Source organism: Aquarana catesbeiana, linkage group LG01 (assembly GCF_042186555.1).
Source record: "Aquarana catesbeiana isolate 2022-GZ linkage group LG01, ASM4218655v1, whole genome shotgun sequence".
Taxonomy (NCBI): Eukaryota; Metazoa; Chordata; class Amphibia; order Anura; family Ranidae; genus Aquarana; species Aquarana catesbeiana.
The window spans coordinates 826,325,464-826,351,122 of NC_133324.1; the positions used below are offsets into that span (position 1 = coordinate 826,325,464).

Here is a 25,659-nt window from a genome sequence, read left to right on the forward strand (position 1 = left end):
CCGCAATGTCGCAGTCATGATAAAAATCGCCGATTGCCGCCATTACTATTGAAAAATAATTAATAATAAAAATGCCATAAATCCCATATTTTGTACACGCTATAACTTTTGCACAAACCAATCAATATACACTTATTTGGATTTTTTTTTTTTTACCAAAAATATGTAGAAGAATACATATCGGCCTAAACTGTGGAAGAATTTTATTTTTTGTATATATTTTTTGGGGATAATTATAGCAAAAAGTTAAAAAATATTGCTTTTTTTTCAAAATTGTTGTTTTTTTTTTTTTTTGTTTATAGCACAAAAACTGCAGAGGTGATAAAATACCACCATAGGAAAGGTCTATTTGTGGGAAAAAAAGGACGTCAATTTTGTTTGGGTACATCATCGCACGACCGCACAGTTGTCAGCTAAAGCTACGCAGTGCTGAATCACAAAAAACGCTCTGGTCAGGAAGGAGGTAAATCCTTCCGGGGCTGAAGTGGTTAAAGGAGCTTCAAAGTGCTTTTTTCTTCAGCAATGCAGTGCATTACTTATTGTTTTCTTTGAAACAATTGTACTTACTAATTCCAGGTCTTTCTGAAGCTCTCCACAAGTGGTCCTTAGCTCTTGGACAACTCTTCTGATAATTCTTTTCACTCCTCTCTCAAAAATCTTGTGAGGAACACCTGCTCGTGGCCGGTTTATGGTGAACTGAAGTTCTTTTCACTTCCCTATTATGGCTCCAACAGTGCTCACTGGAACATTCAGAAGTTTAGAAATCCTTCTGCAAACAATGCCATCAGTTTTAAGAGAGCTCTTGCTTTTAGCCTTTATGAGATGTTTCTTGTGTGACACCTTGGTAATGAACTGCCTTTTTATAGGCCATCAGTTGAGACTGAACCAGCTGATACTAATTTACACTGACAAGGGGCATGATTGCTTTCTAATTACTGATAGATTTCAGTTGGTTTCTTGTCTTTCCATGCCTTATTGAACCTCTCTCTCCAGGTGTTCAATACTTTTCCCCTGTGTCATTCCATTTTATTACACATAACTTTTAATTTCTGAACTTATTTGTTTTGGTTTCTTTGTATGTATGGATTGCATTGGTTGTTATCGACATGTGGTGACCAGATATACTGAGTACAGGTTCCTGGGTTTAATAACACTTTAAAACTACTATCAGACAATCTTAAAATGTGGCAATCTTTTCCACAGACTCTGATAGGGAGCATTAACCTAATCAAAATGATCTACCTCCCGAAGTTCTTGTGCATCCTACATTCAGCTAAAGTACACAGTACAGTGGATGAACACTTTTTATCTATACACACACTATTTTTTTAACTTATCTGGATTGGGAAAGTGCCACACATTAACCGACTCCGTATACATGGAGGCCTATCTGTAACTAACTTTTAGCACTGCTTTTGGGTGGCCAAGTTGACTTATGGTAGTGACTGGTTCATTCATTCAGTAGAGGGATTGTAATGTGCCTCCATTGTCAGCTCTCTACCACATAAAGGCTAATTATTATGTAGTTCAGGATAATAACTAGGAACATCTGAAGTGTGCAGAGGATACAGGTCAAGTTTAAATTTCTGACACTTTTTTTTTTTTTTTTTTTTAACTCTTGTCAAGCATATAAACAAAATGGTATATTTAACAGGTCACACGGAAGCAAAGAAAAGAAGTTCATTGTTAGGGTTTACAAACCCTTTACAGGTTTTTTCATAACACGTGGCATTGTCCTTCACGATACATTGCTGTTGCTTACACATCTCTACTTTTTCTTGCTGCGTACATCTTATTTTCAAGATGCTACTATGCGATGTGCTTGTCCAGATCTACCTAGTGTTACCTAGTGATTCACTGTCTACTCCAGTGTGGCAACCTAATTTCACTAACACTGATGTTCTACATGCCATAACCTTGGATCATGGTCAGGTTTTAAAAAAAAAAAAGGACAAAGGTTTTTGTATTTAAGCTTCACCAAAAATACCCTACTGTACAAGGTCATTTGCAACATGCTTTCTGCTTGAGTTCTTTCAAAGGTGTGTTTTGACTTGATTGTGACCTCCTTTTTAACATTTAAAAACCTCACTCAAACTGCTTTTGCATTACTGTTGACTTGTGGGGGTTAGATGCCATTTTTTTCTTGTTTTGGAAAGACTTAGAGAAGGGTTAAAAAATATATCTTTTTGAGTATCTTTTTACAATAGTATTTTTTCTTTAAATGCAACTCTTCAAAGATGACCAGTAGGACCAGAACTAAAGAATTTTCCCCTATTGAGGATGATGTTCGTCATGCGTTTTCTGAGTAGCAGAGTTCAGTAAAATCTTTCATATGAAACCAATTGTTACATTTTCACGTACAAAGGTTACTTGGAACTATATTTTATTTTGTTCTAAATCCCCAAATGTGAAATAAAATCACAGAAACAACTAACACCATTATTTATGTTCATGTTTTTCTCTGTAAAAAATGGAAAGGACTTTTGCCACATAAATTGTGAGAGAATTCATCATGCCATGGAAAGAAAGTTTTTAAACTCTACATATGTTGTGCGCCTCAGTCCTAAATTTAATTTTTTATTAAAACAAGATAGGATCTTGTAAAATCATTGCGAGAACCTCTTTATCTGTTGGCAAGACAGATTGGATCTGAAGATCGGGGAGGACAGAGCATCAGTGAGAGATCAGGTGAGATTGCTCCTTGGACGCTGCTCCTAACTCCTTATGCTAATTTCATTGCTGTTACCACCGCTGTGTGTAGAGCTGCACAATTAATCGTTAAAAAAATCGTGATCTCGATTCACCTCCCCTGACATCTCTCCTGCAGAGGTTGCATATTCTTTCATATAAATAAGTGGAGAGACTTTATCTGCTCACTCAGCTGTCTAAAGAAAGCATCTGGGCATTCTGCCAAGTCTTTTAACTTGAAACATTGTAACTAAGCTTTCTTCTTAGATCAAAGGGATATAACTTCTATGTAAATAAATAATCGGGCAGTCTGCCAAGTTTTCAACAACCTGTAAATGCAGGAAGTTTAACCACTTAAAGTCTAAATCTTTTTCTGACACTTCTTTCTTAAGTTAAAATCAATATTTTTTGCTAGAAAATTACTTGGAACCCCCAAACATTATATATATTTTAGCAGAGACCCTAGGGAATAAAATGGCAATTGCTGCAATATTTTATGTCACACTGTATTTGCCCAGCGTTCTTTCAAATGCAATTTTTTGGGGAAAAAATACACTTTAATGAATAAAAAAAAAAACGAAACAGTAAAGTTAGCCCAATTTTTTTTGTTTTAATGTGAAAGATGATGTTACGCCGCGAGAATTGTGATCTATCTTCTAAGCAAAAAAATCGTGATTCTCATTTTAGCCAGAATCGTGCATCTCTAGCTGTGTGGATGTGTCCTCACCCATGACTATCAACCTGAGTGATTTCACAATCCCTCCCTCCCTGCACCCACCTGTGTGTTTCCATCATATAGCCCTGGGACATACCTCTTACTCTGCAGCTGTGCATGTCAGCGCCTATCAATACAGCCCAAGTCCAAATCACATTGCCAGCACTGGTTTTCTATACATGGACTAGTTGTTGATGTGGCACCCTAGCGCATGATGGCATATGAAATTTGCCTCCCATATTGGCCACTGCTGTTCTCTACTAAGTACTGCCTTAGACGTCGGTTTATTCAGTCAGCTGTCTGGTGAGCGTGGGTTATGAATGAGAGCTCGGCTCCCCCGTTTATGAGTTTCTGACGGCGTTGTCATTAATGTTTTTATAATGGTGTGGTAATGGTTGCTTTTTTGTGGATTTTCCAATTTGTATCAATAAACATAATTTTTGATGCGTTAGGCTCGGTTCACACTAGGACGACTTGTCAGGCGACCTAGGTCGCCTGACAAGTAGCGTCCCGTTCAGTACAATGGAACCGTTCTAATCGGAGCGATGCAAGTTGCTCCGACTTAGAAAAAGGTTCCTGTACGACTTTGGGGGCGACTTGCATAGACTTCTATACAGAAGTCGTTTTGCAAGTCGCCCGGGCAGTCGTGTGCAGGTCGCCTCGGTGAGGCGACCTGCAAGTCGTGCCGCCTCTGGTGTGAACCGAGGCTTACCCCTTAGAGTCACCTTTACTTCGGTACCTTGATACCTTAGTGTAACTTTCCCCAGACTGTTATTTGGCTCTGGGATACCCCACCCCTCAATAAGGGCGAGTCGGTTATTTATCAAACTATTTAAATTTCCAAGTGATGTTTCTCCCCTTTTTTTATCATTTTTTTTTCACACACAGATCTCTTATGAGATGTATATTTTAGTACAGAAGTGAATAATTAGAGTCCTTGCACATGGTACTGATGTATAAATGTCAGATCTTCCTGGCAGAATGTTCCTGCTAAAAAAAAAAACATGAGTATGGTCCATATAATGCATGTGTTTACACACATAGTCGTGTAAAAATTCTTCTAGCTATAACATAATCGAATGTTGATTTTTATTTTTGTTACTGATCTAAACACTAGTTTACTGATATTTATGCGCCTGTGCGTACAGGTCCACTAAAAACAATGAGCTGAAATACAGATGAGAAGGAAAAAAAATACCATGAACATTTAAAAATGTGGCGTCTTTGGCGCAAGTGTGCAAGAGCCCTTAAAGTGGAACATTAGTCAGAAAATTAAGTCCTGCTAGATCACTTCATCCTGGTCCCTTTTGCGGGTATAGCTATGTAAAACCTTAAAAATAAATGCGCCTACTGTTTAAAGTCCAGTAATACACTGTCTCACCCTGCTCTGCACATAATCAGTTGCTCTCTATTTTTAGGCACTGTGCCAAATTTGTTGCGGCTGATCTGCTGACAGCCTAAAGCTTTAGCAACATGGCAGCCTCTAGCAAGAACAAACCGGAACAATGCTGGAGGCAGTTTACAGCACACACTAATCTTGGTAGCATAATTAATAATGTTATATTTATGTTCCTTGCTAAAGAGCATTATTTTTATTAAGTTATGTGTACTGTTCCACTTTAAGGTTATCGACCATATGATTCTTGTGTCCAACCATCTTGTAAATGACGGGTTTGTTTTAGAACCTAGTGACACAGGGATGGGGAGTTGCCAGTATGGGGAATGAGTGCCCCTTAGGAAGTAAGAAACAAATTACTATTCCATGTGCGATCACAGATCCCACTTACAAATGTCAGCTCTGGGTCTCCCCTAGCATTTAGGAAACGATCACCGGATTTCCAACATAATCAACATGACAGACAATCTTGTGGTAATCACATGCAGGATATACAGTATGATCATTCAGAAAATAAACCATGCCTATGCCTTTGCAGCCAGAGGATTACAGTATACTTCCTTTTAATGCCATAACTGTCAGATGTAATTAAATTATTACCAAAGTAGTAACTACAAATTTTTTTTTTTTTTTTAAATATATTTTCAATTTTTGTCTGCTTGTCAGTCTGTAATAAAAAAAAAAATAAGTAGGGGTATATTTTAAAACAATATATAAAGTAAAAGCCTTATATGTGCATTAAACAATGTGGAATTCCATTCAAATTCTAACTAAGCCTAAACCTACTCGACCCCCATTCTATTACTACTATTCAGACTATTTAATCCACTAAAAAAAGATGCCTATATGTATCTAATCTGAAGCCACTTCAGTCGGGTCACATGATCAGGTCCCAGTGCCGGCTTCAGTGTAGAGGAGGGATGCCCTGTAGTAAGCCTATGGGTAACATAATCACACAATTGGGACCTAGTGCCAACTTCAGTGTAGGAGAGGCAGCAACAATGGCTACAGAGCCATTGTTTCTGCCTCTCCTACACTGAAACCGGCGCCGAGACCTGACCGTGTGACCCAGAGCATAGCGACGTCAGAATAAGTAAGTATAGACATCTGTACATTCAAAGGGTAGATAGAATGGTCTTGGAATAGAGGTGGAAATAGTTTTAGCCTTAGTTAGAATTTGACTGCAATTTGACTTTAAAGTGGAGTCCCACCCAAAAGTGGAACCTCCGCTTATCTGCTTCCTCCCTCCGATGCCACATTTGGCACCTTTTCAGGAGGGGGGGGGGGGGGGGGACAGGTACCTGTTTTTACAGGTACCCTTCCCCACTTCTGGGATACTGCGGCACGGCGCTGTCCCTCGGAGGTCCCCCTCCTTCCACCACCGCCAGGCCAGTTAGAAAGTGTAGCACAGTAGGGAACAGCTGTGAACTCGAAAGGCTTCACTGCCGGCTTCCCTAACCATAAATGGCGGCGGCAGCACTGGAGAGTAAATCGGAAAATCGGCTGGGGTGCCGGCATTGCGGCAACCCTGGACAGGCAAGTGTCCTATTATCAAAATCAGCAGCTACAGTGTTTGTAGCTGCTGACTTTTATTTTTTTTCATTGGGCGAGGAGGTGGAACTCCTCTTTAACTAGGTAGGCAAATTAGTTATTAAGTTATATTCAAGTTATTAACACATACGAATGCCATTTATTTTGGATGGACACCTATGCTTCAATGACCTTTTGGTTATTAAAGAGTTCTATTTGGCTACAATATATACCAAATAATGTTTATTACTTTAGCTGAAAGCAAATACAGAATTTTACAAATACATTTTTAGACGGTAGAAAACATTTGTTATTCAGATATAAAATATCTTTATAGCCGATTCTGCTAAGATCATTACTGAAGGGTAATGACAGCTTGAATAAATGTTAAAGTGAGTATGTTCCTCTGAGTAAACCTCCAGTTAGGAACCAACTGTGGAAGCCTGAGAAAATGTTCAGCCTGGAATCCCCTGTAAGGAAATGTATTGTCATTAGGAAATAAGTGGGATTTGAAGGCGGATCAGTCACTTGCAATTAGTCTGCTTCCACTGGCATGAATAAAATAGCACATTGCTGCTAATTTGGTGGGTGTCAGCAGTAGAACTGTGGGATTGACGATGTTGCTGATAGCTAGACATGAGCTGTTTTTCTTGGCAGCCTGAAGGTGTTTTTCTGCCCTTTGGGGCTTTGTGGAAGTGTTGTTTCTTGACCCACGTTTCATATTGTATGACTCCCTAGTATTTCTCTGTCTCTGTCTCTAGCTGTAGCTGCTGACTAGAAGGTCTGCAAACATTTACAGAGCTCAGCATCTTTCGTTTGACTTTTCGCATGGTGTAATTCGATGGTAGCAGGCACATTTCCTGTGGAAGGAAGCTAACTGAACCGTAGATAGGAGATTGTATTATTGTAATCGCTTGTAGACTACATTTCCATCTGTTTTGGCACCTTATGAAAGTATGGTTTTTCTATCAGTTTAACAGTAGGCTGCTAATATATAACATATGATTAATTTAAATCTAAATTCCACTGAACTTTTGCCATATGAAAGGCTTACTGTAGCTTTCTCAAATGTTTGTTGCAGTCTCATACGAATAACCATTAAATATTTATGTTGCAGTCTCATACAGATGACAATTTAATTTATGATGCCGTCTGTGGTTTACAGTCTGACACAATCACACAGAACCATCAAATATGCCTTATGATGCTCGAGACGTAAAACATGCTGTATATATGCAATAAATACATGGTTCTGTATGCTATCTAGGTGTCCAGACCCTGTTGATTTGTTGAAAGTTACCCCATAACCACTTCAGCCCCGGAAGATTTGGCTGCTGAATGACTGGGCCATTTTTTGCAATTCAGGGACGTCTGCCTGCCCAGCGTGTCTAGAGGGAATGACATTGGAGGGTCATTCCCTCCAGACACGCTGGGCAGGCAGACGTCCCTGGATACCTCTGGCTGGTGTTACAATCGGCTCCAATACTCACAAGTTCTTTGCGCTAGGCTGCAGATGACCCTTCAGGTCTGATCACCCACTATATTTTTTGTGGGTGCTCGAACCCTGCATCCTGCCCCTTGTTCAGCTGCTATCCTGCTGCATAAAAAGAACCACCTATCTGCATATTCAGCAATCAGGCTTTCCATCATCCTTTGGATGTTGATCCGTTATTTATGAATTGATTCTACTTACTATATTGAAGAGAATTTCATCTACTGTTGCAATCTTTTTTATCCCTCTCTGCATGCTAATCAGTGAGGTGCGGACTGGAGGGAGGAATTTTCCGCTTGCACAGATTTCCTTTTTAAAACCTAGATTCTTTTTTCCCCCGATTTACGGTTGATCTAATGCCACATTATGTCTCCTGAAGAAGCTTAAGAAAGCGAAACATGTTGAGAAAGTGGTATCAACTCTTGTATCATTCAATTATCCTATTTGCTTTGTAAAAGTGTTTTTTCTTTGTCTGTTTTTTAAAAGATTGTTAAATAAAAGATCTTTTTATTCTACCTTTTCTACCTCATTTATCCCAGCACCGTTAAAAGTCCCGGGGCCTGTTCCCGGCCTCAATGTCCCCTCTCTTTACAAATGTACTTTCTGGGATGTGGTGCTTCTGATTTTTCCTCTCTTCCATTTTTCAGATAAAGATATGCCTGTTTGTTGGATTTAATACAGTTACACATGTGAGATAATACCAAATACAGCTGTGGCCAAAAGTTTTTAAAATTACACAAATATAAATGTTCACAATGTCTGCTGCTTCAATATTTTTAGATCTTTTTGTCAGATGTTACTATGGTATACTGAAGTATAATTACAAGCATTTCATAAGTGTCAAAGGCTTTTATTGACATTAAAGCGGAGTTCCACCCAAAAGTGGAACTTCCGCTCGTTGTACTCCTTCCCCCTTTCGGGGGGGGGGGCTGGATACCTGTCTATTGCAGGTATCCTGTCCCCACTTCCGGGAGCCTCAGCCACGGGTATTTGCGTCATCGCTGGGGGTCCCTCCTCCTCCGGCCGCCGGGCCAGTAGGAGAGAGGAGCAGAGCCTCGCGCATGCGCAGTAGGGTTCCTGACATGAAGCCGTAAGACTACACTGCCGGGTTCCCTTACTCACAATGGAGGCAGCATGCACCCGACAGCTCATGGAAACATCAGCTGCGGTGCCAACATCGCTGGACTCCAGGAAAGGTAAGTGTTCAATTATTAAAAGTCAGCATGTGCAGTTGCTGGCTTTTAATTTTTGCAGCAGTGGGCGGACCTCCGCTTTAAGTTTATGCAGAGTGTCAATATTTGCAGTGTTGACCCTTCCTTTTTCAAGACCTCCTGCAATACGTCCTGGCATGCTGTCAACCAACTTCTGGGCCACATCCTGACTGATGACAGTCCATTCTTGCATAATACATAATATAATATTATATAGTATTATATTATTTTATTATTATATTATTATTATAGAATATATTATTGAATAATTGTTAATATAATACTTGGAGTTTGTCAGAATTTGTGGGGTTTTTTTCATTCACACACCTCCCTGGCGGTTTTCCAGAGTGTGGCTCGGGGTTAAATTTCACTACCATTAGTGGTAAGCCCGAGCCACACTGGTGCAGGTTACCTACCTTGCCCCCAGGATGCTGCAATGTCCCCCCCACTGTGTCTGCTGGCTGTGTCCTCCGCCCAATGCCTCTGTGTGCTGGGCTCCGTTCCCTGCGAGCGACGCAACGCATGGGGCGGAGCCTCGCGGCAAATTCAAAAAGTACAAAATTCATAACACAGTACACTGTAATCTTACAGATTACATTACTGTATGAAATCATTTCACATCCCTTTTGTCCCTAGTGCTTTGTCCAGTGCCCTGCATGCAGTTTTATATTATATATACTGTTCTTTCTGCCTGAAAACTTGAGATTGTCCATTTGGAAGATATTGGAAGGGAGGAAAGATCCAGAAGCACCTCGTCCCAAAATATAATTTTAGAACAAAACAGATATGGGCTTTGAGGCCATAGAAAGGCCCCAGGGACTTTTAAGCGGTGCTAGGGTCAATGAGGTAGAGAATGTAAGATAAAACAATTCCTTTATTAAACAATGTTTTCAAAAAAACAGACATTGACTAAAGACAAAACATTTAGAAATAGATTTACAAAGTAAATACAGAAAATTCATTTCATGGATGCAGAAATTAATACCACTTTCTCAACATGTTTCGCTTTCCTAAGCTTCTTCAGGAGATATATTATGGTATTATGATCGGCTATAAAGGTAAAAACATATATATGAAAATGAGAAATACATGTCTGCTGAATATATCTTAATCATAAATTGTTTTAGGTTTAATCATGAAGGGAAAAACAATAATTCATAAACATATTAATACAGATAAATCAAAATATATATATATATTTACATTAATAGAAAAAAAAAAAAAATAATAATAATAACTACAAACACCACATAATACATCTCATCACAGATTCCTTTTGGATCTTACCCGTAAAGAGGGAAATATAGTGAGAAGTAGATTAGTGCTTGACTGATGTTTTGCTCTTCAGTCTGAGCCTCATTAAAAAGGCATGCAGAGAGGGATAAAAAAGTTTCTAAAAATAAAATTTTTCGAAAGAGAGAAAATTTGAAAGCAAGAAAATTAGCAAAAAGAAGCTTCTTTATGTATATATGTATAAGGTTAATTAGCAAAAAACGCTAAACTTAAGAATAAAGATGTCATCCAAGATGGAGGTAAAATTATATACCTTTGAATAGAATCAATTTACAAGTAATCCAAACATTACATCCGAAGGATGGTGAAACGCCAAGTTGCTGTGTATATAAACCGATGGTCCTTATGATGCAGCAGGACGGCAGAAAATAATGGGCAGCAAATAGGGCCAAGATCACCGCAATTGACCTGTGGATAGCTAAGCCTGGAGGTATAACTGCAGCCCACCACAAAAGAACCTGGGGGTATAAGTAAAAAGAGGGGATTGACTGAGTTTAAATCCCTGAATTTGATTTGTATGAAAAGGATCCAGTTCTACTGACGAGTAGAGAAATGACCAAAAGAAAAAAACACTTACTATTAGTGATTACAACCGTTCTCAGCGGCACTTAGATAGATAGCGTCCATCTGCCCAGCATATCATCCAAAGAAGTGACAGAGACTGGCGGGGGAATCCCCGCTTTTAAACCTCTCCAGCGTGACGGCGTCTGACTCGCCATCACGCTGCGGACCGAAAAAAGGCAACTGCGAATGCGCGCGTATCCCGGCTTCTATGTAAGGTGAGACGTCAGGCGCATCAGGTATGCAAGAATGACCGGCGGCCATTTTGGAAAATCCTGTGCCATGAGCGGTGCACTACGGAGGCCTTATAGCTCAAGGCAACTCATACAGAGAAAAACATTATCATGATGATAATGCTTACATAGAAGCCGGGATACGCGCGCATGCGCAGTTGCCTTTTTTCGGTCCGCAGCGTGACGGCGAGTCAGATGCTGGAGAGGTTTAAAAGCGGGGATTCCCCCGCCAGTCTCTGTCACTTCTTTGGATGATATGCTGGGCAGATGGACGCTATCTATCTAAGTGCCGCTGAGAACGGTTGTAATCACTAATAGTAAGTGTTTTTTTCTTTTGGTCATTTCTCTACTCGTCAGTAGAACTGGATCCTTTTCATACAAATCAAATTCAGGGATTTAAATTCAGTCAATCCCCTCTTTTTACTTATACCCCCAGGTTCTTTTGTGATGGGCTGCAGTTATACCTCCAGGCTTAGCTATCCACAGGTCAATTGCGGTGATCTTGGCCCTATTTGCTGCCCATTATTTTCTGCCGTCCTGCTGCATCATAAGGACCATCGGTTTATATACACAGCAACTTGGCGTTTCACCATCCTTCGGATGTAATGTTTGGATTACTTGTAAATTGATTCTATTCAAAGGTATATAATTTTACCTCCATCTTGGATGACATCTTTATTCTTAAGTTTAGCGTTTTTTGCTAATTAACCTTATACATATATACATAAAGAAGCTTCTTTTTGCTAATTTTCTTGCTTTCAAATTTTCTCTCTTTCGAAAAATTTTATTTTTAGAAACTTTTTTATCCCTCTCTGCATGCCTTTTTAATGAGGCTCAGACTGAAGAGCAAAACATCAGTCAAACACTAATCTACTTCTCACTATATTTCCCTCTTTACGGGTAAGATCCAAAAGGAATCTGTGATGAGATGTATTATGTGGTGTTTGTAGTTATTATTATTATTATTATTTTTTTTTTTTTCTATTAATGTAAATATATATATATATATTTTGATTTATCTGTATTAATATGTTTATGAATTATTGTTTTTCCCTTCATGATTAAACCTAAAACAATTTATGATTAAGATATATTCAGCAGACATGTATTTCTCATTTTCATATATATGTTTTTACCTTTATAGCTGATCATAATACCATAATATATCTCCTGAAGAAGCTTAGGAAAGCGAAACATGTTGAGAAAGTGGTATTAATTTCTGCATCCATGAAATGAATTTTCTGTATTTATTTTGTAAATCTATTTCTAAATGTTTTGTCTTTAGTCAATGTCTGTTTTTTTGAAAACATTGTTTAATAAAGGAATTGTTTTATCTTACATTCTCTACCTCATTGACCCTAGCACCGCTTAAAAGTCCCTGGGGCCTTTCTATGGCCTCAAAGCCCATATCTGTTTTGTTCTTGAGATTGTCCATGGCAACCAAAAAGTGTCCCTTTACATCAAAAGTGGTTTTAGACCAGCTAGAAAACAGCGATTAGTAAATTAGAACACTTGCAGAATTGAGCGATAGTTTTTGTGGTTTTTGTGATAGTAATTGTGGGGAAATGTATTTTATTATTATTTTTTATAATTATTTATTGTTATTTATTATATTATAATTTATGATTTTGTGTTTCAAACTTTATCATACCCGGGATATCTACTAGACTCTTGTTTGGACAGATTTAAGTGTGTTATTACTAAGAATTACAGGCCTACAATATAAAACGCCAAATTTCTATGCAAAACAATTGTACCGCAAAACTCTGACATAATCATACCGCCAGGGGGGCTACAGATTGACCACACGTTCTCAATGGGAGTATGGTCTGGGGAGTTTCCTGGCCATAGACTAAAAATGTCAATCTTTTGTTCCCCAAGCCGCTTAGTTGTCACTTTGCCTCATGGCAAGGTGCTCCATCATGCTGGAAAAGGCATTGTTCATCACCAAACTAGCTAGTTGGGAGAAATTGCTCTCAGAAGATGATTTTGTACCATTCTTTATTCATGGCTGTATTCTTAGGCAAAATTGTGAGTGAGCCCACTCCCTTGGCTAAGAAGCGACCCCACACATGAATGGTCTCAGGATGCTTTACTGTTGGCATGACACAGGACTGATGGTAACACTCACCTTTTCTTCTCTGGACAACGTTTTTCTGCCCCAAACAATGGCAAAGGGTTTTTATAAGAGAAAAATGACTTTTCCCCCGGTCCTCAGCAGTCCAATCCGTGTACCTTTTGCAGAATTTCAGTCTGTCCCTGTTTTCCTCAGAGCAGTGGCTTCTTTGCTGCCCTTTTTTACACCAGGCCATCCTCTAAAAGTCTTCTCCTCACTGTGCATGCAGATGCACTCACACCTGCTTACTGCCATTCCTGAGCAAGCTCTGCCCCGACCCCACAGCTAGGAGATGGTCCTGGTGCTTGCTGGACTTTCATGGGCACCCTGAAGCCTTCTTCACAAATGCAGTGGAAATGTTTTTTATGGGATCAAGTTCATTTTCATGGCAAAGAGGGGCTTTGCAATTAATTTCAATTCATCTGATCACTCTTCATAACTTTCTGGAGTATATGCAAATTGCCATCATAAAAACTGAGACAACAAACTTTCTAAAAATTTATATTTGTGTAATTCTCAAAACTTTTGGCCACGACTGTACATAGCTAGAGGGCTAACTTACACAGACATTTTCCCCATAATTGTTTAATTATTGAGACATGTTTCATTCAGCTTCCTGAGCAGTGAACTCATGCCCAGACTGGCAGTATGGCTGGACAGGCATCTGGCCAATAGACTACTTATTTCCTGAGGCTTTTTTTCCCAAAAGCAAATTACATATTTAAATGCTTTATATTTAGCCCAAAGTACTGTGGTAAAAAATATTATAATTTTTTTAAAATGTTACTAATGTTTTTATAGTGGCTTTTCAACGTCCGCTATGTGTTATTGTGACCTTGCTAGCCAACTGTATTCTCCTTTTTTTTTTTTTTTTTTTTTTTCCCTCAATACTACACTATAATTTTTTTTTTTTTTTTTTTGATTGTGTGTTTTTTTTGTTTTTAACAACAATGTGCGTCAGCCATTTAGATAGTCACAACAAAGAGTTCTTCTATATCCTAGCTTTGGAACATGCTCGACCTTAGAAATCTCTTACCTGCTAAGTCATCTAATCAAGCAGATGACAGGCAGCCTTAATGGCTGGTCATTGGGCATCAAGATCCAACAGCTGAGTTCAGAAAAGACTATTCACATCAATAGATGGACAGAGTGGATCCATGGAGCTCTGTTGCGTGCCCTCTTTTGGAGGGAGGGGGGTACACTGTCATTGATGAAGTCTTCCACTCTTTCACAGATGTACTAAAAACTAAATGTTGGTGGGCAATATGTTTGTACTGGGGTGAGGCATTCAGTTAGTGCCTCTGTTTCTCACAGAAGAGTTCAAGGCCAAGGCTATATCCCAGAAACATCAGTTCAGTTGTTCAGGATGGGACCCAACTTTGTAAGTATTTGGGAGGTTCTCACTTTTACTTTTAGAGCAGGTAGGGTGAGAATGTGATGCTTCATTTTGAACCTAGGTCTTTAAGCAGTATTAAACTCAAAAGCAAACCTTTATTATATTACAGCTTACCAATGCTTTGATGTGATGGCTGTATTAGTTTCCTTTTTTAGGCTTTCTTTCTTATATTTTCATCTGGTGATGCCCAAATCTGTTGCGTTTCGTGAGCTCCAGCTTTCCAACAGAATGCATCAGTTTACATGGATGAGACAAACCACTTAACACTAGCAGGGGTGATTAAAATGATCAGCTTTTTTTTTATTAATGCAACCCTTATCCCAAAAGGAAAAAACAATTTGCTGTAACTCACATGTGTCAAACACAAGGCCCACAGGCCTTGTGCAGCCCACCAGGCCATCTCATGTGGCCCTCACACCTTTCCTGCAGCTGCACCACACCCTCATCTTCATTCCACCTTGTCTCAGTGGTCCGCAGCAGAGGAGACTGAGCTCCTCCTACAGATCCTGCATTTCTCTATACAGCTGTGGAGGTGCTCGTCTCTGCTCCCCCCCAAGGAGTGTGAATGGGCTCCATGCCCATTCTCATGGCTCCTCTGCACCTGTCTTTCACAGCTAAGGTCTTTAGGTATTACTAAAACCAGTAACAATCTAATACAGGGGCAATTATTTCATATGACAGAGCGTAGATGCATTTATTTAGTCTTATAGATACATCTGGCCCTTTTGAGGGTAATCACAATGCTGATGCAGCCCATAATGAACGTAAGTTTAACACCCAGCTGTTAAACAACTGATTTTAAAGTGTTACCTGGAATTTGCCCCCCCTTCCCGAGACTGACAATACTGCTGCCTGCTGTGCCTCCTGTTCTCATTCCTCCAGAGTTGTGTCTTGCTAATACAGTAGGTGTGATACTGGCAAGATCACCAGGTGAAAACAGGGAAAAAAAGCCAAAGAAAGGAAGACCGATGCAGCCCTCATATCTAATGATTGGTAAGCTGCAATATAGTAAATTTTTGGTTTTGGGTTTAATAACACTTTAAGAATACGCTTCGCATGGTGACCTTTCATTTTTATGATGAACTGAATCATAGTGCCTATGTGTTTTTCATTGTTAAATTTTATTTACCGTTTTTCTTTTTTCCCCAGCTGCCTTGTGGACATCGGTGCAAAGAGATTTGTCACCAAGGAAGTTGTTCACTGCTGTGTATCCAGAAAGTTAAACTTCGATGCCCTTGTCGGAGAATTAAAAAGGTCTGTATAACTGCCTGTTCGAACAAATGTTTTTTTCAAAACTAACATTTCTAAGTATGGTACTTCATCTGCTTTGTTAGCACATACAGGCAGTCCCCGGGTTACAAACATCCGACTTACAAACGACTCCTACTTACTGGGAAGTGAAGTTCACACCTATAAGAGAAAAAAAGGTGTCGCCCCTGAAGCTTTACCACCATTCTCCGTTTTCCACAGCAACCCAAAATTTTCCAAATCCAACTGTCATAGGGACAGAAAGTGAGGTGAAATCTTCTGAACAGGGGCACATAGAGCAAAACAAATGTTACAGGCTGACAGATACTCGGCGCTCTCTGCAGTGGAAGTTGAACACTCTCAAGCTGTAGTTTCAAGATTTTTGGATAGGGCATTGCTGAACCTCTCTCCAATATACTCACAATGGTTAAGGGGTGGGAAGTAGGAGTGTTGAAATGTTTTATAATACAGACCCTCTCACGCTAGCAGTTTCCTAAATATATCTATATTTCCGGATGACAATATTTTACAATCAGGCAACCAAAATATTATGCAGAATTGGCTCCTGTTTTGCTAGAGACTAATCATGAGGTCTCTGCTATGCTTTGATTTTGTAAAAAGGGTAGTGTGCCCCCCTCCCTTGCTGCAGCTCATAAGAGGCTTCATTATACAGTAGTATAGACATGTTTTATAGTTCAATTATAGCTGGACATGTAAAATGTCTATTTTGAGAGCTGGGCTGTTTTAAAAGGGCAGCTTAGGGTCACAAAAAGACACTTACCTGTGTTTTGGTCTAAATGCTCTACAATGGTCATTTACTATCGGCATTCAGGCTTGTCAAGCTTGCTAGATGACATAGCTTAAGTACAAGTCTCTGGTTAACTGCTGTTTACAATGCCAGACTTCCACTAAGAGGCTTTCCAGACTCAAGTTCTGCTCTGATAGTGCTAAAAGTATTAATTGTCTGTTTAGAAAAATCATTTGACATCCCCTTCACCAGATCTAAACATTACAGTCAGTTTTGGAACTACATACTGCTACCAAGAACTTTCCAGGGATCTGCCCTCCAACACAGTAACCTCCAACTCGTAATAGGAAAACCTCACCCTCAGGTTAGACTGTGTTCCTTTTATTCAAAGCACTTAAGGAAAGTAGAGCGAGACACAATAGCCAAAAAGGAGTCTCTTATTTGAGATGGACTTGGCATACTTGGTGCTAGCAGTGCCAAAGACTTAAACGTGTGGCTGCCGAGTGCCCCATGTTATATGAGCCTATGGAATGTGACCTGGAGAATCATATGTCACCATTTTCCAAGCTTGTTCTTCCAACCCACATAGGAATTGAGACTGGAAGGCAGATATTGTCTATCTAATTGAACTATAAAGCATGTCAAAGGTGTGCTTAAAAACTTGCTACACAGTATAATACTGAGCTGTGATTTTCCTGTTTTGGGAACTGTAGGGGAAAAACGCACAACCAGCCCTAAAAATGTGTCTGCAGTAAATGCTGTTAAAATGACAAGTGGATTGAGCTGTTTTTTCTGGACCAGTATTTACAAAGCCGTTGAGGAGTGTTGCAAATCCTGCTCTAAGTGTAACCATAATGTACCACAACCACATTGTTGAAGTTGGCTAGTACCCTAAGGTATGAGTTACCATTGATCTGATTGAGCCACTGACCACCAGGGTCACCAGCACACAGTGGTAGTCCTTGACTATGCCACTTGATATCTAGCAGCAATCCCTCTGGGTTTTCTTAAGTTTTCCCATAATGGTATGGAAATGTTGACACACCAGGGAACACCTTTTATGTCAAAGGCAGTGAAACTGTTTTGGAGATTGAAAATTACTCATCTGTGCACCTCAGTGTACCATCCCCAAACTGATAGGTTGGTAGAGCAGTTGAACGGAACCCTGGAAGTTGTGCTAAATAAAGTTATTGATAAGCATATAAAAGACTGGGACTTGTTACGGTAAGACCTTGTTCACACCATAGTATAGAAACGTCAGTTTTTCTGCACACGTTTTGCAAGGGCTCAAATAAAACAATGATTCTCTATGTTCCCTGTTCACACCACAACCTGTGGATTTTTTCTGCACAGGAGTCTGAAATGTGTATGCAATTTTCTGCACGGAAAAAAAAACTGACATGAAATCAATATTGGTTTTAACAGGGCACACAATTTTTTAAGCTAAGAACGTGCTGCACAAAGCCCTTTTGTGTTAAGAAAAAAGTGTTTCATTGTTGTCTTGCTGAAGAAAGTGCAGGACAAACCTGTCCGGACTGTTTCTGGCTGTCCCTGTCTCATGCATGGTTTCCCACTTTAAATACCAGTTGAGCGACCCCCCCCCCCTTAAAGTAAGGCAATATTAAAACTTTTAAAACTGTGTTGTCTACAATCTTTTGAATTTCGGCAAATGAAGACAAAGGGGTTGATTTACTACAACTGGAGAATGCAAAATCTGGTGCAGCCGTGCATGGTAGCCAGTCGGCTTTTAACTTCAGCTTGTTCAATTAAGCTTTGACAAAAAAAACCTGGAGGCTCATTGGTTTCTACGCAGAGCTGCACCAGATTTTGCACCCCCAATTTTAGTTTTAGTTAATCAACCCCAACTACATCTCAAGTGTTTTGCCTTTTTGAAGAAGCATGGTGTACACATAGTACTTTCTTGGTTAAAAGAAATTAAGCATTTTTCAATTCTGACTGCATTCATAGCTTGCCATTGTTTGGCTCTCTTTTTGTGATTCACACTTTGCAGTTAATCTTCCATAGGTTTATTTTTATTGCTCATTTTCATTTCTTTGGAAAGAAAAAATATACTACTTTATTGTGCACACAGCTTTATAGTACGTAGAACAATATGAAGTTTAAGCTGTTTCCCAGAGCAGATCTGCTGTGTCCTGAGCAAGTAGTCTTTGATATTCGCTGAGTGTCTCCGTGGTTTGGTGCTTTGCCATAATATACAAAACAAAGAATCTAATGATGAGGAAGTGTACTAGACTTTATAGGAAAGTGCAGGTCCATTATGTGACAGGGTTAGCAAAATTTTTTTTTGTTTGATAGTATCCCAGTAAGGTAGTATCCCAGTACAGAAGCTTAATTTACATCTGTCTTTTATTAGGTAGTACAGCTACTGATTTATTTGCCATAATTTGAAAGGGGGGGGGGGGTGGAGTTCCTAGTTAGTGTTATCCCCAAAGGTACTTGTTAAATTGGATTCAGAAAAACAGTTTTTAAGTAATCGCTCATATTAATTTACAGTAGTATATTCTTCCCAAGTTTGCATTCTTTTCTCCTAGACAAACTACTGACCAGATTGACCCTAGAGCATGTAGGCACATGTGTGTCACTATCATATTGATATTACATGAGCTAATGTTTAAATATATTTAGTTCTATTTTAAGTTTTTAATGATATATAGATTTCTATATACACATGGTGAGCTTGGTTAGACATGCAGTCATGTCATGACTGATCACATTCTACCAGTGAGCAGATAAACATGAACACTCCAATTGACTTCAGATTTAATCCTTTGCCTATTGGGAGGAAGGGAGACGTAGTGAATAGCTGCTGTTCCGACAGCTGATAGCAGCTAGACACACTGCTTTTAATTGCTAAAGTCTTTTTTAATAACCAACATGTTCTACTTACCTGCTCTGTGCAGAGGGTGTGCACAGAGAACCCCAGATCCTCCTCTTCTTGGGTCCCCTGTCGGGGTTCCAGGCCCCACCCTCTTGCCTAGTGCCACCATAGCAAGCAGCTTCCTAGGGGGCGTCCTAGCAGGCTTGCTTACGAGCTGCGGCTCAGCGTGCCAATTCACACATTGAGCGAGGCTCGGCCCTACCCCACTCTCTCCTTAGTTGCTCACTGGTTGTGATTGACAGTAGCAGGAACCAATGGCTACTGCTGCTCTCTCAGCCAATGGGGAGAAAGAGAACCGGGAGAGCCGCTGCCCTCATGTACATCTCTGGATCGAGATGGGGCTCAGATATTGGGGGGGATGGGGGGCTGCTGCACACAGGTTTTTTTTTACCTTCAGCGGATAGAATGCATAAAGGTAAAAAAAAACCTTAAGCCCTTGCAACCACTGTAAAGTAGAACTTCCCTCTCCCAATCAACAATGGTTATTTTTAATCCTCATGCTGCTAGAATTAGTAAATAGATCAGAAAGGATAGATAGATAGATAGATAGATAGATAGATAGATAGATAGATAGATAGATAGATAGATAGATAGATAGATAGATAGATAGATAGATCGATCTAGATCTATCTATCTCTATATATCAAGTATATTTATTTATTTGTTTTCAATTTTTTTTACATGTCTTCGTTACTTCCTGGTTTCTTGTCTAGGCAAATGATGTCATACATCCCAGGAGTCTTCCAGAGGCGGGGAATAAGGGGTTTTCTCAGTTAAGCACACTCTCCTGCATGCATACCTGCGCTAAGGGCAGATGGGTTCCAGGAATAAATGCTACATGAATCATCTGCCCTTACTCAAGATGGCCCCAGCCATAAATTCTAGGGGATTGTTTTTCAAAGTGATTTCTCAACAAAATAAAGTATAGAGACATGACTGGGAGAATTTGCTTTGAATATTAAAAATTAATTGAATAATGTTTTTGGTTTGTGGTGCTCAGATGCAGTGAAGATCACTGCATCTGAGCAAAAAAAAAAGGCAAAATCCACCAGCCACGTTCCCTAGTCCCCTCAATGCCCACAGCTGGGCCCCCACTCATACTTGCCTCTTCTGATAGCTGCAGCTCACTGTGCTGTCTACAATGGAGCCAAGAAAAATCTAGTCCTGGGCTGGCCGTATCTGCACACTAATGTCCTATATGCTTGAGTGAAATGTTGCTCCTGCTGTATGTGGGCAGGCTGAGGGTTGTTTTTTTGTTTTTTCTTGTTTTTGTTTTTGTTTTTTTTTAAAGAGACAAAATGGTTGGTAAATATATTTTGCAGTAGTAAAATGAAAACGACCATCCAGTAAAACACAGTTGTATCCCTTTAATGAAGCTTGGAGAAAATTTTGTCTTTTTCCAGCAGCTCTTGATCTCCATGTAGCGGATTTCACTCAATGTATTGGAAGTCACACCTTTTTTTCCATTACCGTTAGTGGCTGTAGTAGACACGTCTCTCCACCACAAATCAAGGACACATTTTCCTATGATTTTGTTAGCCTCCTGGTGACCCCAGTCTTATTTACCTAGTTCTTCATCATGTCCTGTCCACAGCCTGTGATTATGCTGTGTACAACCTCTTTCATGTGGCATTAGATCTAAGGATTATTGTTGCAACAGAGCAATCCTTTTCCCAAGAACACTTGGTATTTTAGTTTATTTCCCCACCTCATTCTGGCATTTATTTGTTTGGCCAGAGCACTGAATGTCAGCTCTCCCAAATATCTACATAAAGGAAGGTCTGCAATATGTTAATGTGTCTCAAGGCTTTTTTAAGGACACCAAGCTAAAGGCATTAATTACTTATAACCCCATAAAGCTGGCAAGAGCCCCGTGTAGTTTACGCTTTGCATACATTCATTAGAACTTTTCTTTTTATATTTAGCAATCTTTCATATTTCAATTATGATTAATGTGAAGATGTTAGATATTTCATCTGTGTGCCTCCTTAGAGCTGCTTGATATAATGACCTTCTTGAACTGCTGATCAAAACCTTGTTCTCCTTTTTCCATTTGTAGGAGTTCCCGTGTAACACTGCGCGTGAGGGTCATGTTTCACTGGAGTGTGATTTGCATTGTTTAGAAATGAAGAAAAAAGCTGTAGAGGTAAATCCCTGCATATTTTACCGAATACCTTTTATGTGGTTTGAGTTAGATCAGGAGCATGTGTGAGGAGCTCTTGTAGATATTCCCCCATAGGGTTGAACATCTTTGCCCCACGCCGCCAGCTGTAACTTACATAATGTTATCCTTGTTGTAGGCCAGGCACATCAAACTGTTGTATTTGGGTCTCATGTGCTCCTCTCTCTCCTTTGTGCTCCAAAGCCAATTTAGGAACTGAGTAGTTAAAAGCTAACACTAAACATACTCTCAGACACAGTCCAAGCCTAATCTATCTAACCCTGTAAAGAAACGATCGCTATTCTTTCCTATGCTGACCTGTCAGTGGTGGCTGCTGTGTAGAGGAGGGACAGCGGACAACGGATGCCCTATAGCAGGGGTGGGTGAACCTTGGCCCTCCAGCTGTGGTGAAACCACAAATCCCATCATGCCTCTGCATCTAGGAGTCATACCTGTTATTGTCTGGGTCTTGGAATGTATCATGGGACTTGTAGTTTCAAAACAGCTGGAGGGCCGAGGTTGCCTACCCCTGCCCTATAGTAAGATTATGGGTGGCATCATTTCCCAGGCATTTCCTGGCCGTTGTCGGCTTTCTGTCTCTACACAGATGCTGCCGCTGGAGACAGGACCTGAGTGGCTTCAGACTAGGTAAGTATAACGATCTTTTCTTTACAGGGTTAGATGGATTAGGCTTAGAATGTGGCTGAGAGTAGGTTTATCTTTTTGATTAAACTTCCACTTTAAACAGCGTTAACATAAAGATTCTCTTTATGATGAAAGTACTCACATGGGTATATTGATGGGTAGGTAATTGCTCCTCATCCCTTAGTGTAGTCAAAACCAAATATACAAGGTATATGGGACTTTAATGGTGTCATCCAAAATCAGTAACACAAATTGTTCCATAAAATGTATAATTATTACAAATATGTATACAAACATAGTTATATTATTCAAAGGGAAAGATCCATAGCATATAATGAGTCTCTGATGACTTGCCCTCCTTGGTTTGTCATATGCCATACATAATTTCCTTTTTTGTTAAACTATTACTTATGATCATAAATATGGACCAAGTCAAGACTCAATTTCGTTTTGCTGAAAAGCTTCATCAGGAGTATGTGTCCCATGCGCGTGGCACAGAAAGATACCACAATGGGACATTCCAGTTAAATACTAGTCTTTTGGCATACATAATGTCATCCTTTTTATATCCTGTATATTTGGTTTTGAAATTTGCTGTTTATATTTTTGCAGTTGAAAATACTTTCTTCCACTTTATGAAAGTTAAAACTAATGTTAATTTATTCACATACATAATATTGCTTACCAAATAATAATATTACAGCTAGGTTCATTATGTTTGGGCCAATGCTTCCCAGACCATTGGTACATTTTATGCCACTGTCAGTCATACACCACCAAACAAATGTATGTGGTAGCTCAAAGGGATAGTTTTTGGAGGTCATTCTCATGCACACTATGGAATTTGTACAATGTCTGCCTCAGTAAAACCACATCCAACCTGGTCTCTGCCCTCTTGAATTGTCTATGAGAATGTATAGTATATACTTCACTCTGTAGAATACACCGTAGACTGGAATTTTATAGTCCTTGGTGCGTGCTGTTGCAGGGTGCACATGTTTAAAGAAGCATCTATTTAGACTAGGCTGTAATTTAATTTGTGATATATGATCATTTTTTTAACAAGCCTATCAAATATTTGTTTTATGACCACTTCTCATCCTTCATTTCACTTTTAAGTAGTGTCATGGGTTGAGTAAATTCTGCAGATACTAGCCTTATCCTGTGGAGAATACACTAGGGGTGTCAGTAACATTCTTGTAGTGGCATTGCCACCCGCCCCCTAGTGTGTGTGTGTGTTAGTATCGAATATCTATCTGCTTGCAGGAAGAGTTTTCATTCTCCTCTGACTGTCCTATGAGGCTGCAGGACCCCAGACCCTCTGTCTGGACAGTGCTGATTGGCCCTGTACCGATCACATGCAACCTCCCAAAAAAACTCTCTAGCAATACACACCAAACTGAGCATGTGCAGAGTGCCTCCAAGGCTCTGTACTATCAGGAGATGGATTGGGGACAGTAAAGGAGGGGGAGGATCAGAGAAGACAGAATCAAACATGCTTTTTACACATTGTGGAGGATTAACCCCTTAGTTTCCACAGTGAATATAACAAGCATGCTTTACTGCATATACAGACTGATCTGGGTTTAGTAACACTTTAACAAAAGGAGAGAATTACCATGCACACACACTGAACACCAGAGATCACTTGGGGTCTCAGCAGAGCTATGATTTAGTTATCTAGTTTATACTTGTCCTCCGTCTGAGATGAGGGTTGTGCAGAAACAGCTTTTCCAGTAATTTTTTTGGGACTAATAATACTCTATTGCTCCCCCTTCAGTGAAGAAAAGGCAATAAAGCGTTTGCTGTGCTTGTCTTAATCTTTCATTGACAGAATTGCAAAGAAGTTTGAGTTTAATCCTGGTGCCTTAATAGTCATTTAAGGATGGCTAAATGTGTCTGCGATTTATTATCATTAGCTAAGCATATTGACGCAGATTGGTTTCCATTCCTCTTTCCTTGACAAAGAGCAGGGAGACTTTGTCACAGATTAAATTAAAACAGAAAAAAATGGTCACCACAGGCTTTCCTTTTTTCTGAGTGATAATCAAGATAGATTAATCATAGAGAAAATGTGATAAAGTATCACGCAGATTGACATGTTTTTCTCACTTGAGGACCTGAGGATGCATACAGTTTGGATCTGCGTATTCTCACTGGTGGAAATAAAAAGTAGAGAACGTCCAATACCCTCCTGGGATAGGGAAGCAATGTGCTTAGATTATTGTTGGAAGACTGCAAGACTTCCAGCCTCTTCTAGCAAAATAATGAAAATTCTATATATAATATGCAGAGGCAATTGGGTCCAATCATTTTTCTACACCTATAAAAAAAATGTTGTGAAGGAATAAAGTGGCATGCTCTGTGTGTTGTGGCGTATTGGGAGTATTGTCAAATTGTGATAATAATGGGAGGAGCTTAAAAGGGCATAGATAAATAAAACCCCATTATACTCAAGACATATTCCATAGTCCTTTTACCCACAAAATATGCTTTAATGGCAGAGCCACAAGCAAGAATGTAACAGACGAGTATAAATCTCAGCACACTCATTTTAATAAAATAAAACTGTTCCATACATGCACTATGTTATCAAAAGTAGGGTTGTACTGATACTAGTATCGGTCCTGATACCGGGTATTTGCAGAAGTACTTGTACTCGTGCAAATGATCCTGATGCCAAGTCCGATACCTGAATACTCAGTTTGGGGTGGGGGGGCAGGGGCGTTATAATCACTGATCTCCCTGTATGGCTTTCAATAAAGCAGCTGAAAGCCGTGGAGGGATGAGGCGGAGAAGCATACCGGGAGACTGGTGATTATAACTTCCCCCGCCGCCGCACCAATTGTTCCTGAGTGTCCCCTGTATCCTTCTCCGGCTCCCCCTCTGTGTTCCTCCATGCGCTCCTCCGGTCCTCTCCCCTGTCCTCCTCCGGTCCCCTTCTGTGCGCTCCTCCCCCCGTCCTCCGGTCCCCTTCTGTGCGCTCCTCCCCACTGTCCTCCTCCGGTCCCCTTCAGTGTGCTCCTCCCCCCTGTCATCTGGGCCCCCCCCCCCCCCATCCTCCTCTGGTCAGCACCCCCTCTGTGCGCTCCTCCGGTCTCCCCCCCATCCTCTTCCGGTCTGCTCCCCCTCCGTGCGCTCTCCGGAACATAGTGAGGGGAATTTATCAAAACTGGAGCAAACCGAATCTGTAGTAGCTGTGCATGGCAAACAGCTTCTATCTTCAACTTGTTTTAAGTTTCAACAATGAAAGTTAGAAGCTGATTGGTTGCCATGCACAGCTGCTCCAAATTCTGTCTTCTCTGTTTTCATGATTTAGTGCCTATA

The 25,659-nt window shown here is 40.0% G+C and overlaps 1 protein-coding gene across 2 annotated transcripts in view; it reads left to right on the forward strand.

Annotated features, from left to right (window-relative positions):
* NFXL1 (nuclear transcription factor, X-box binding like 1) overlaps positions 1-25,659 on the forward strand; it is a 154,972-nt gene that overhangs the window by 120,002 nt on the left and 9,311 nt on the right. For both annotated transcript variants that reach the window (XM_073608484.1, XM_073608483.1), the window contains exons 20-21: positions 15,781-15,885; positions 21,586-21,672. In XM_073608484.1, coding sequence (XP_073464585.1) covers positions 15,781-15,885; positions 21,586-21,672 — 192 coding nt within the window. The remainder of the gene's footprint in view (positions 1-15,780; positions 15,886-21,585; positions 21,673-25,659) is intronic.